The sequence below is a fragment of the Mus pahari genome, chromosome 10 (genome assembly GCF_900095145.1).
Source record: "Mus pahari chromosome 10, PAHARI_EIJ_v1.1, whole genome shotgun sequence".
NCBI classification, from domain to species: domain Eukaryota; kingdom Metazoa; phylum Chordata; class Mammalia; order Rodentia; family Muridae; genus Mus; species Mus pahari.
In genome coordinates, this window is record NC_034599.1 from 103,687,677 (window position 1) to 103,700,397 (window position 12,721).

Consider the following 12,721-nt stretch of genomic DNA (forward strand, 5'->3'; position numbering starts at 1 on the left):
GGTGAGGAGTTGCCAAGTAGATAATGAGAATCAAATTAGGGGCCACTAAAATCTTCTGAGTCCCCTTAAATTTTTTTTGTGTGTACATGTGCTGCAGAGACCTCTGCAGAGACCAGAAGAGGGCGTCGGGTCCCCTGGAGCTGGAGTTACAATTGGGAGGTCTTCCGAGGGAGGAACAAGAGCGCTTATTCCCTGAGCCATCTCTTTAGCCCCCTGGTTTCTACTTTATACAAAAAGCTCTTCAGGATGTTAATTCTGTGCTAGTAAGTTTTGTTTTCGCTTTTTGCGAAGATCCTGCCAACATTTCTCTATATGTTTCGTGTATCTAGCCCAAGTTTGTGAGCAATCAACTAGGAAGACATGGAGCGACTAAGACGCGGAGGGAGGGGGGGCAATGGAAAGAGAAAGCTCGCCCGTTCGTGCTAAATCGTGAGGGGGCACCAGCACCGCGTGGACCCGCACCTACTGAGAGCTGCACAAGGGTCCATTGCCCGAATGAGGGATCGCATTACGGCTCAGCTTTACGAGCATACGTGCTCACGCGCTTGCGCAGCAGCATCACAACCCCAAGCCTGATTGGCTGACGCGGGTCCGGCAGCGAGATCACGCATGCGCACTTTCTCGCGCGAGAGCGAGCACGGTCTTGTGGGTGTTGTTCTTGGACCTTCATTCTTTCTGTAGAACCATAATTTTTATCCCAGTTCACAATGTTTCCGGAACTCAACAACCTTCTCAGCACCACCCCAGACAAGACCGAGCAGGTAAGATGTCGCGCGGACCGGAAGAGGGCAGGTCCCGGGAGCGTGCAGGATTGCATCCGGGACGCTGTGCGGTGGAGTAGGCGCGTCTGCCGTAAACCGAGGGCATCTGGGAGTTGTAGTCTGGAGAGGGCTCGCCGAGGCAGCAGTCGCATGCCTGGGCCTTTGGAAGATGGGTTTCTGGATCGTCTTGCGTGTTCGTTTCCAGCCCCACGACCATGTACTCCGTACCACACTGGCGCCCAGAGATGGTTACAGAGCAGGCCCTAGAGGAGAGCCTCTTACCTGCCCTGAGTCTCCTTCCACCCAGAACACTGCTTGCACTCGTCCTAGTTCTGATGATATCTGGTTGCCTAAAGCCTTTAGCATATTATGTCCCCTCTGTTTTTCCCAGCCTCCTCACTCTCCATGGAACCTTGAAATGTCTTTCACATTTTCACTTAGGGGTTACCTCTCCCAGGAGTTTTATTTTGTAATCTGCAGCAAACACACCACATATGGAAAGCTTTAAATAGATCCTTGTGGATTTTGGTTGGTTGGTTGGTTGGTTTTTTTCGAGACAGGGTTTCTCTGTGTAGCCCTTGCTGTCCTGGATCTCACTCTGTTAGACCAGGCTGGCCTCGTACTCAGAAATCTGCCTGCCTCTGCCTCCCAAGGGCTGGAATTAAAGGCGTGCGCCACCACTGCCCTGCGATCCTTGTGGGTTTTATTTGCCCAACAGTTCTTGTCTGTTCCGGCCTACAGTTCTGACTACTATTCTAGTTTCTAGGGCATTTCCCAGGTCCAGAGTTTCAGCAGAAAGTGACCACATTGCGTGAGAAAGGTGTTTCAAGGCCAGGCAGTGTGATTTGGCGTTTTATGTTGGGGGTTGGGGGGAGGGACACAACTGAAACCCAGAGACATTAGGCATGTTTGCCCTAAGTTGGTACAGCATTGAGGTGGTGTGTGACAGCCCTTGATCCTGATGCTGGCTGTTACTTACAGAACTACAGCAGGTAGTTAGACAGTGCAGGTACCATCTTCATAGGGCTTTCCAGAGATCACTGTGATAAGAGTCCAGCGTGAACCACAGCCGCGGGGAGATCTTTGTTATCAGAGGTCCTGTCAGGAATTGGGCCAGGGGATAGCACGGTGCGTAAAGGGCTTGGCACCAAGTGTAGAAGTGGAATTTGGGTTCCAAGAACCCACGTCAAAGCCAGGTAGGCAAGAGGACACGTGTGATCCCAGCACTATAGAGGCAGAGGTGGGATCCCTGGGGCAAGCTGGCTGGCTGCACTAGTTCAGATTGCCTAGTCATTAGGAGTGATAAATTGGAAAAATGGAAAGTGACCGAAGAAGACACCCAGCATCAGCTTCAAGTCTCCCCACATGTGTGCCTACACACACATGTCCATGCACATGCAGGCACAGATACCACAACCACAAACCCAAAAGACAAAAACCGTTCTTTCCCTCCTCATTCACTGTTACAGACACATCGACACCAGGGAGGATCTTAGGGCCAAAGACACTACTTAAAACATCTTACAATCAGGTGTGTGGTAGCAGGGGGCAACGACAGGCAGAGCTCTGTGAGTTCCAGGCAGGCCAGGATGATACAGCCAGTTCCTGCCTCAAAACAAACAGAACAAAAGAACTCTGTTGCGAGGTGGTCCGACTTGAGCACCGCAGGCTGGCACTTTTTGTTCCTTTGTTTTTGCTTTTGTTTCTTAAGTCTGTGTAGCCCTGCCTGGCTTGAAACTCGCTGTGTAGACTTAGACTGGTCTGGAGCTCACAGAGCCCTGCCACCCTCTGTCTCTCAGGTGCTGGGATGAAAGGAACCTCAGTCTGCTCAGTGGCTTTGACTCCCAATCCTGTCGCCTCAGCCTTCCAAGTTCTGGATGGGAGACCTTTTCTGAAGTCCTTTTCTACTCATTTAAACCAGAGAGAAAGGATAAAGGCATGTTTTCTTTGAATCTAATTCTCCATAAGACTGGTTCCTGAGTTACTAAGCCAAGCAGTCAGTGACAACAAAAGAAAGATTTCTCTCTCTCTCTCTCTCTCTCTCTCTCTCTCTCTCTCACTCTCTCTCTCTCTCTCTCTCTCTGCCAGTAACATCAGTTTAGTACCTTGAGGAGACAGTTATGGTCTGGTAGGTGCAAAGGCAGCCCTTACAGGTCACTGAACTCCAGAAGGGTCTGGTGAAATCTCTCCATCCTCTTCTGGGCCGCTAGCCAAAGTCTCTTCCAGTTACCATTGGTTTTCTCCAACTTTGCCGCAGACGTTTCAGCAAACTGCTCGGGTCTCAGCCTCCTTCAGCTCCTCCTCCAAAGCGTTGATCTCTTCTTGGTGCTCGCCCTCCTTGGTGGAATACTCCTCAGGCCATCAGCCTCAGAGGGCCTGCTCCATGGTTCGAAACTCCTCCTCAGGAGGCCTGGCTCGCCTCCCAGCCACCTCACCACTCCTCTGAGCCCTCCAGCTCTTCTTCCAGGGTCACCAGCTTCCTGGCCACCTCGTGTGTGCAGCCGGGGACCTCCGTGGTGGACTTTGGCCCCCTTCAGCTGAACCTCCTGCATCTCCTATCTTTTCTTCATCTTTCGTAGCTGGGTTTCAATGACCTTACTCTCTTGCTCTCATCAAATGCTTTCCCGGTCTCTTCAAGCTTTTGCAGGGCTGTAGCCGGGCACTGCTGCGCCCGACTTCTCCTCTAGGAGCTGAGTGGTGCTTCAGGGAGGCCACGTCTGCTTCATCCTCAGTGGCCTTCTTCTTAGCCTGCTTTGGTTTCTCCTGGGCGTTCTTCACAGGCGTCTCCCACCTCACCCTCTGTCTCTGCTCTTTCTGGAGGGCGAGGGCGACATCTGTTGCTCTCATCCAGCTGCCTGGATTGGTCCTTGGCTTGCTTGTGGGCCTCAGTATGCTCAGCGAGGTGATGGTATTGTCCTTGTCCAGTTTCAGCATCTGCATCTTCCTTTGAATGGCACCCCTGTTGGGTGGGTGGGCCGAGAAGACGAATGCATGGGCACCGAACGCATGGGCTCTTCCCTACTTTTGACTTAAGAGGCTGAGCTGTGCATGCCCATTGTGACTAACAGGGCTCACAACTTTACTCTCTCATGACTCTAATTATTGGTGTTCTTATTTTTTAACAACTTGGTTTTTTTATTTTTAATTATGTATACCCATGTTTTTCTGAATATGAGTGCAGGTGTCTATAGAGGTTAGAGATGTTGTTGCATCTCTCTGGAGCTATAGAGTTATAAGCAGTGTGAGCTGCCTGAAGCAAATGCAGTCCCCTGCAAGAGTAGAGTATTCCCTTACCTTGTAAGTCATCTCTCTAGCCTTGATTTTCTTCAGTTTTTAATTGTTATGTGTATGTGTGTGTTCCCACATTTGTGTGTGTGAATGTAGTTGCACACATGCCCAGGTGTGTGTGGTAGTCATTCCCCTTGTTTTGAGACTGTTGTTCACTGCGTACACTGGCTGGCCATAGCACTTGTAAAGATTCTATCTTTCCCTCCTGTCTCTCTGCATAAGCTCTTAGCTTACAGTTATTCACTGCTGGGTCTGACTTTACTTGAGTTCTAGGGATTCAAACTCAGGCCCTCATTGCAGAGCGAGTGATTTATCCACCAAGCCATCTCCTCGGCTCTGACATTTATTCATTTTTAGGTTAACTTAGTATGTATGTCATTAACAAACAGCTGTTCAAGTGCGGAAATGTCCATGACTGACTTGCTTTCTCTGACAGGGCTCAGCTCTTTACAGGGGTCTAGCTTACCTTGTGCTCTTCTCTACTTTCAGGGGAAGCTGACTCTCCTCTGTGACGCCAAGACAGACGGCAGCTTCCTTGTGCATCACTTCCTTTCCTTCTACCTAAAAGGTACGTGACTCCCTAGTGCTGTAGAGAAGGAACCCCAGGTCTGCAGAGATGGCTCTGCGGTTTGGAGCACCAGTTACTCTCCCAGAGGACTCAGGTTTAATTCCCAGCACCCACGTGGTGGCTCACAACCATCTGTAACTTCAAAATAAAACAAAAATCAGTAATTATCTAGCCAGGCATTTGGTGGCACACGCCTTTAGTCCCAGGACTTGGGAGGCAGAGGCAGGTGGATCTCTGAGTTTGAGGTTAGCCTGGTCTACATTGTGAGTTCCAGGATAGCCAGGGCTACACAGAGAAACCCTGTCTCGGGAAAGCAAAAAAACAAAACAAAACAAAACACAAACAATAACAAAAATGGAAACTCAGAACAGCTAAGAAAGTAGAGAAGAAAACCCCTAAGGAAGCAACGGGGAAAACATTGATTGTCTTGGCTTTGGTGTTTGGGGAATCAATCATTAAGCTGTCCTGTTAGGTACCAGGTGATGGGGCATCATTACACCCTGCCCAAGAATGCCATGTGCCCATCAGATCTCAGCCTACCTTCCCTTCTTCTCCATCCACTGTGGAGGGGCCACCACCTCTCTGAGGACCTTGTGTGTCCTCCTGACCCTGTTGTTTCTTAGTTGTTATGTGTTTAAGTCTCAGTTCCTCCAACCCTAGTGACATTTTGCCATGGCAGTAGCTGCTTCCTAGAGAATACTGCGCTTTACATTAGGAAAGAGATTAGAAAGTCTCTCCCTCCATTTTTTGGTGGTGCTGTTAGTGTGAGACTGAGTCTCCTGTAGCCCATGCTAGCCTTGAATTTTCTGTGTAGCTGAGGATGATCCAGAATTTCAGGTCCTCCTCTCTCCACCTCTGAAGTCCTTGAATTACAGATGTGTGCCACTGGCCTTATTCAGTGCTGGGGATCCAACTCAGTGCTTTATGAGTACTAGGTAAGTACTTTATCAGCTTAGCTATTTTCCCAGCACAGACTCATCCACCACTAGCTTCTCCCTGAGGATGCCCCATTCCAGCCGTGATAATGAGGCAGACCTTTGCCTGGTACACTAATTTACAGCTTTGAAGGATTATATTTTCAACTAATGTGATTTTCAGCCTAGAAAAACCAAATAATCTATGGATACGTTATTAGAATGAATAAGGCTCAGTTAATTAGCTAGAGTTTTTCAGAGTTTAATTCCTGGTCATATAAGACTGTTTATCAATTGTATTCCTGTATATAAACACTAAACACACAGCAAAGTTGGAAAACAGACACAATTTACAAAAGAACAAAGTTAAGAACCTAGGAGTTGCAGAGGTAGGTGGATTTGGTAACGTGCTTGAGGACTGGAATTCATCTCTCCTGGTGTGGTGCAGACCTGTAACCACAGCACTAGGAAGAGAGGGAAAGAGTCTGTTAGGTTCTCAATGGTTAGCCCAGCCAAATCTGTGAGCTTCAATTCAGCGCGAGATGGGTCTCCATTAATAAGGTGGAGAACAGTTGAGCATGACACCTGATGCTGATCTCTGGCCTCTACACACATGCACAGACTCACATAACCATGAATGAACACACACACACACACACACACACACACTCACACACTCACACACTCACACAGAGTACTTGGGTACTTAGGGGCCAGGGAGATAGCTCAGTTGGTAAACAGCACTGGCTGCCCCCACCTGATGATCTGAGCTCAGTCCCAGCACCCACATGGTAGAAGGGAAGAATTCACTCCTACAAGTTGTCCTCTGTCTTCCGTACTCACACCGTGGTACATGTGCACAGCCCTCCTTCCCCCAAGCAAACAAACAATCAACAACCAAACACAAGCTGGGGGTGTGACTTAGTGGTAGGACTGGGTTTAATCCCCAGTTCTAGAAAACAGAAGGGGAAAAGGACATTTTGGCTTGGTAGGATGGTTCAGTAGGTAAAAGTACTTGTCACACAAGCATGGCGACCTGAGTTCAACATCTGGAACCTGTGTGCAGGTGGCAGGAGAGAACCAACTCCACAAACTTGTTCTCTGACTTCTGTGCATACACGTTACACATACACATGATTTTTTTTTAAATGCATCTTAGAGACTTGGGGTTATAGCTCAGTTTGTAGAATGTTTGCTTAATGTACATGAAGCCCAGGGTTGAGTTTCCAGTATCATAGCCAGGACTACATAGAGAAACCCCGTCTCGAGAAACCAAAACGACAAAACAAAGCAAAACAAAAAATAGAGTTCAAGGCTGTCCTGGGTTACATAGGGAACTGAAGACCGGCATGTGCTACCTGAGACTCTGTCTCATAGAGAGAGGATGAGGAGGTGCGTCTTAGTGAAATCAAGCACAATTACATGGGAGGACAAGGCCTCATCTCGGCCTTCCTCATAGCTCTTGTCTCCAGAGGATTGAAGTAGTGTGTCTGGTTGTAAGCAGAGGATTTGTTTAAAAAGTCAATTTATTTATTTATTTTTTTAGCTAATTGTAAAGTCTGCTTTGTGGCATTTGTCCAGTCCTTCAGCCATTACAATATTGTGGGACAGAAACTGGTAAGTGTTTTGGCCTCTGTGGTAACATCCTTTCAAAGAAGCATGTGTCACGTGTGGGCTAGGGCCGGGACTTTTTCTTTCCTTTTTGTTTGTTTGTTTGTTTGGTTGGTTGGTTGGTTTTTCGAGACAGGGTTTCTCTGTGTAGTCCTGGCTGTCCTGGAACTCACTCTGTAGACCAGAACTCAGAACCTCAGACCTCGAACTCAGAAATCCGCCTGCCTCTGCCTCCCAAGTGCTGGGATTAAAGGTGTGCGCCACCACTGCCTGGCTGAAGCTGGGCTTTTCTGTTTAGGTTGTGGAGAACCCCACAGGAAGGGCTGAGGATATCTTGTGACTCTGAACTCCTTATCCGAATGATGGGCATGTTTTATTGAAAGCATATAGAACCAGACCTAGCATTTGTAGTTGCCAATGACTCAAACCCTTCTCCTGATTGTGCCCAGTTAAGGTTTTCTTGCCTAGATGAGTATGTTTTCACATGACTTTAATCCCAGCACTCAGGAGGCAGGGGCAGGTGCATCTCCATGAGTTCAAGGCCAGCCTGGTCTACAGAGTGAGTTCTAGGACAGTCAGGGCTTCAAACAGACAACCCACCATCAACAGAAAAAAAAAAAAAAAAAAAGCAGGCGTCTCACCTTGTGAGCATCAGTCATTGGTTTGAAGCACTGCACAGCACAAGCTGATAGCTCACGCCTCTCATCCCACCTCTCCAGGAGGTGGAGGCCGAACACAAGATCAGGGCAGGACTGCAGAGGTGGCTCCATGGTTAGCTCTGTTGCAGAGGATCTGAGTTAGGTTCCCAGCACCCCCGTCAGGCAGCTTACAGCCTCTTGAGGCAGCTGCACTTGCATGCAGAGACATTGACACAGAATTAAAAAGTAAAAATAAACTCAGCATTCAGGAAGCAGGGACGGGGCCAGCCTGGTCTACAGATCCAGGACAGCCAGGGCTACACAGACAAACTCTGTCTTGAAAAAAAAAAGTTCAAAGTCATGTTCTACTGCATTTTTGGGTCAAAGCCTGCTTGGGAGGATACCCAAGTCCTCGTTGCAAATATCAGAAAGCAGAGTGGGAACAGACAAGAACACTTGAGCGGGGTTTGGAGTATGTCTTATACCCTCTCATTAGCCAGTGTGTAGTTTCTCTGAAAGGCTCTCCACTCCCGAGGGCACAGCAATTCACTCTGCTCTTTGTCTCGTCTAGGGTGTCAGCTTGACAGTGGCTCGGGACCGAGGGCAGCTTGTGTTCCTGGAGGGCCTCAAGTCCTCTGTGGAAGTCCTCTTCCACTCCCAGGAGGAGCCTCACCCCCTGCAGTTTCTCAGGTCAGAGCCACAGCGCTGGGGTGGGGCAGGCTGCGGCTGCTGCTGTGCTGTGTCGGAAGGAAGGCTGGAGTGGCTTCAGGGATCAGGCTCTTGCCCTGTGCCCCTGTGTGTCAGATAGCCTCTGACTGCCGTCATGAAACCGATGGTGGGTGGTGGTCCCCAGAGCTGTGGAAAGTCATTTGCTGGGAGGATGGTGCAGTGAAGTGCCCTGCTGTTTCTCTGATGGTGGCTCAGACCCCTCGTGCACCTGCTTTTGCTCTTTCTTGCCTTGATGTAGAAACTAAGGGCTATGGGCCAGTGACCTTATTGGAACATAGCCATATTTGTTTGCCACTGATTGTCCCTGGAATATTTGGCTTTTTTACTGACAGCCTGGGGAAAAAATAACCTGCAGGCTTAAATATCTCTGTGTGACTCTTTAACAAGAGCAACAGGAAGTTGTTCCTGGCCTGAGACTGTCTTTGCTGGGCTCCTCAGCCTTTCTGAACATCAGCCCCTAATTGACTGTTATTCTTTCTCTTTCACAAAGGAGTCTGAGACAAAGCCGTCCCCACCGCCCTACTTTTTCAGATATACCCCTTTGCAGTGGCTAGAATGTCTCTGTGTGACTTACTCCCTAGCTCCATGGCCTTGGTTTTAACATTTGACTGCAGGGGCTGGTTACACCTGATCCCAGTGTGTGTGGGTGTGTGGGCGAGGGGGAAGGTGGTTGCCCTGGGCACTGTGCTCCGCCCCTCTTCACACTGCTGGGAAATGACAGCTTGCAACATCCCCAAGGAAGGTGGCGGTGGGTGGGTCACCATGTGTCAGTTCTGTGTGTATACCAGCAACCCATAGGCCACTCCCTTCACCAAGATGCTTGGATGCTGCTCAACTTCCTCTTGCAGCTCAGGATCTGCTGGGGAGGCCTCTCTTGCCAGCTCATTCTGACTTGTTCATCTAGGGGCCTCAGCTCCTTCCTGGGGTGAGAGGCTGTATAGCTCTCTTTCTTTTATTATTATTATTATTATTATTATTATTATTATTATTATTATTAATTTCTTTTGAGATAATCTCACTGCCTTCCCCATGCTGGCCTTCAGCTTTCTATTCTCCTGCTTCTATGGTAGTTGGGACTATAGGCATGGACCACCGTGACATATCTTTAAAATGTCTCTTCAGGGACTCAAGGCTTGTTCAGTTTTTGTAGCTCCTAAATTTTACCTTAGAACCTGGTAGGCCATAGAAACTACTTGATTTGGAATAAAGTAAAATTTACTTTGTGTGTGTGTGTGTGTGTGTGTGTGTGTGTGTGTGTGTTCTTTTCCAGATTGCCAAAGACTGTCATACAGTTCTTTGCCTTCTCCAGCCTCCCTTGGTGCCACTTTATCCCAGATAAACATCTGTAGAGCTGGGCATGGTGGTACATGCCTGTAATCCTAGTGCTCGGGAGGCAGACACAATGGGATAATGAATTCCAGATCAGTTCTAAAGTGTCACACTTGAACAGAAGAGAAGAGCCGGGGCTGTAGCTCAGTTGATAGTGTTTGCCTAGTGTCTGTGAAGCCCTGTGTTTGATACCCAGCACTCCGTCAAACCAGCTGTCACGCCTGCTAGGGAGTACTTGGGATGTGGAAACAGAAAGATCAGAGAATCAGGGTCACCCTGGGCTACATACTGAGTTCAAGGCCAGCCTGGAGTTCATGAGACACTGTCTCAAAATAAAGCAAGACATCCCCCCACATTTGTAGTGTGTGACTGACGAAAGCTTTGGTGGCTTTTCCCTGTGTTTCTAGGGAGACTGGTGCAGGAAACCTGCAGTCACTGTATACGTTTATTCAGGACGCCCTGAAGCCTGCAGAGAGTGGGGAAGTACCATGGAAGTACCCAGTGCTGTTGGTGGACAACCTCAGTGTGCTGCTGAGCCTGGGCGTGGGGGCAGTTGCTGTGCTGGACTTCATGCAGTACTGCAGAGCCATGGTGTGCTGTGAACTGAAGGTACTGCTGAGACTGCTGTGGTCACTGAGAACCCAGACTGCTCTGCTTTCTCTGTCTGTCTGCTCTGAGTTCCTCTGGTAGACCAGAAGTCCTTTGTTCCACCCATTTTGCTTTACTCTACTTGGCAATGCAGGAATAATAAACCTCTCAAAAGTAAAGAGTGACCAGCACCGTGGGACAGTGCCCTAGTCCCTGCCTGTGTGCCCTATGGGTTCCTTAGTGAGTGTTGAAGATTAGCTGAAGCCATGACTCATAACTTGTATTTTCTTCCCTTGTGGGTGAAAGTTCTGAGGATTGAACCATAAACCTTTGACTGGAACATCTTTAAAGCGGTAAATTAGGGCCTTGGTTGTCACTCAGGTGGTAGCAGCTGTCCATGATGTCACATGTCTGTAACCCAGCACTCAGGACATTGTTGGAAGAAGGGTTGTGAGTTTTAGGCCAGGCAAAAGTGCTGGCTGCACAAGCCCAGTGTCCTGAGTGTGAGCCCAGAACCCACGTAAAGGAGAAAGGAGAGGACATGTCACAGAACTGTCCTCTGACCTCCACACGTGCGCTGTGTGCCTGCGCCAGCACCCTCTCATACCCCCTACGCAAGATAATTTTAAAAATTAAGAGAACAAAATAATTGAGTGAGAGGCTGAACGGGGCAGCGTATGCTTATAATCCTCAGGCTCCAAGGCGGAGGCCAGCCTGGGCCATAGAGCTCCATGCCAGCCAGGACCGTGTAGCAAGACTGTGACTCAAAGAACAAACCAAGACATTGAGTGGAGCTAGCCAGCTCTCTCCTGCAGTACCTGGCCCACAGTGCCCCCTCTTCAGTGGATGAGGACACAGGCTGTAGGAACTAATGGACGTTGTGTGGAGAGGCCAGACTGAGGGTGCAGAGAATTGGTAGAGAGGAGTTAGATGAATTAGCGGAGTGTTTCCAATCATGGAACCCGCATGCACAGTCCTGCCTGGAAGCCATGGTCAAAGGACTGCTGAGATCCTCTTGGCTACGGTCACAGGGCCAGGATCCAGATAAAGAGGGGTAAGGCAGGGACAGAGGGAGGTAAGGAGGGAGGGAGGGAGGGAGACTTCAGAGCCCCCATGGAAGGAAGAAAGGGCAGGGGGCTTGGAGACCACCTACCAGACAAGACTGGCTGGCCAGTGAGCTTCAGGGGTCCCCTTCTCCACGTACCTAAGGCTCCAGAGTGCAGGACCCTGCCTGGAATTTTTTTTTCTTTTTTGGGTGGGGTTCTATGTAATCCAGGCAGGCTGACTTTGAACTTTGGACTAGGTAACCTTGCACCTCTGACCTTCTTTGTCCACCTCCTAAGTACTGGAGTCACAGATCCATACACCATGCTGGCCTCAAATCTGTCCTTTTGGTTTTTGATTTTTTTTTTTTTTTTTAAAGATTTTCTTATCTGTTTACTTACTTTGTTTTTTGAGACAATTTATTTTTGTATCCTTGGCTGTCCTAGAACTCGCTCTATAGTCCAGGCTGACCTCAAATTCATAGAGCTCTTCCTGCATCTGCCTCCCAGTGTTGGGATTATAGGCATGCACCTCTATGGCCTGGCCTAAGATTCTTTTATTTTATTTTATTTATTTATTTTTGGTTTTTCGAGACAGGGTTTCTCTGTATAGTCCTGGCTGTCCTGGAACTCACTCTGTAGACCAGGGTGGCCTCGAACTCAGAAATCTGCCTGCCTCTGCCTCCCGAGTGCTGGGATTAAAGGCGTGCGCCACCACGCCCGGCTTGATTCTTTTATTTTTAAATTGTGTGTGTGTCTGTGCATGTGTCTGTGCATGTGTGTGTGTGTGTCTGTGTAGGTGTGTGTACTCACATGTTGCATAGGTGATTTTGAAGGCCAGAAGAGATCATTGGATCCCTTGGAACTAGAGTGGCATTCCTTTGTAAGCTGTTGGACATGGATGTTCAAAACTGAACCTGGGTCCTCTGCAAGAGCAGTTATATACTCTTATCTGCTGAGCCATCTCTAGTCCTCATATCTGAACTTAAGAATTCTTTTTGTATACTAATAGCTTGGTGCCCATGGAGGCTGGAAGAGAGCACTGAATCCTCTGGGACCTGAGCCACAGACCACCATGTGGGTGCTGAGAATTGAACCTGGGTCCTCTGGAAGAGCAGTGCTCTTAACTACTGAACCATCTCTCTAGCCACCAATCCCTCCTGCCACCTTTAAAGACGAGGTCTCACTATGTAGCCCTGGCTCTTCTGGAAACTCACTGTATAGACCAGGCTGCCTCTGCTTCTTTGTTTGT

The 12,721-nt window shown here is 48.7% G+C and overlaps 1 protein-coding gene across 1 annotated transcript in view; it reads left to right on the forward strand.

The window, feature by feature from the left end:
- Positions 1–605: 605 nt before the first annotated feature.
- Positions 606–12,721, forward strand: part of Elp6 (elongator acetyltransferase complex subunit 6) — a 16,565-nt gene continuing 4,449 nt past the window's right edge. The window contains exons 1-5 of the mRNA XM_021207663.1: positions 606–761; positions 4,539–4,617; positions 7,078–7,148; positions 8,352–8,470; positions 10,246–10,447. Coding sequence (XP_021063322.1) covers positions 708–761; positions 4,539–4,617; positions 7,078–7,148; positions 8,352–8,470; positions 10,246–10,447 — 525 coding nt within the window. The 5' untranslated portion in view covers positions 606–707. The remainder of the gene's footprint in view (positions 762–4,538; positions 4,618–7,077; positions 7,149–8,351; positions 8,471–10,245; positions 10,448–12,721) is intronic.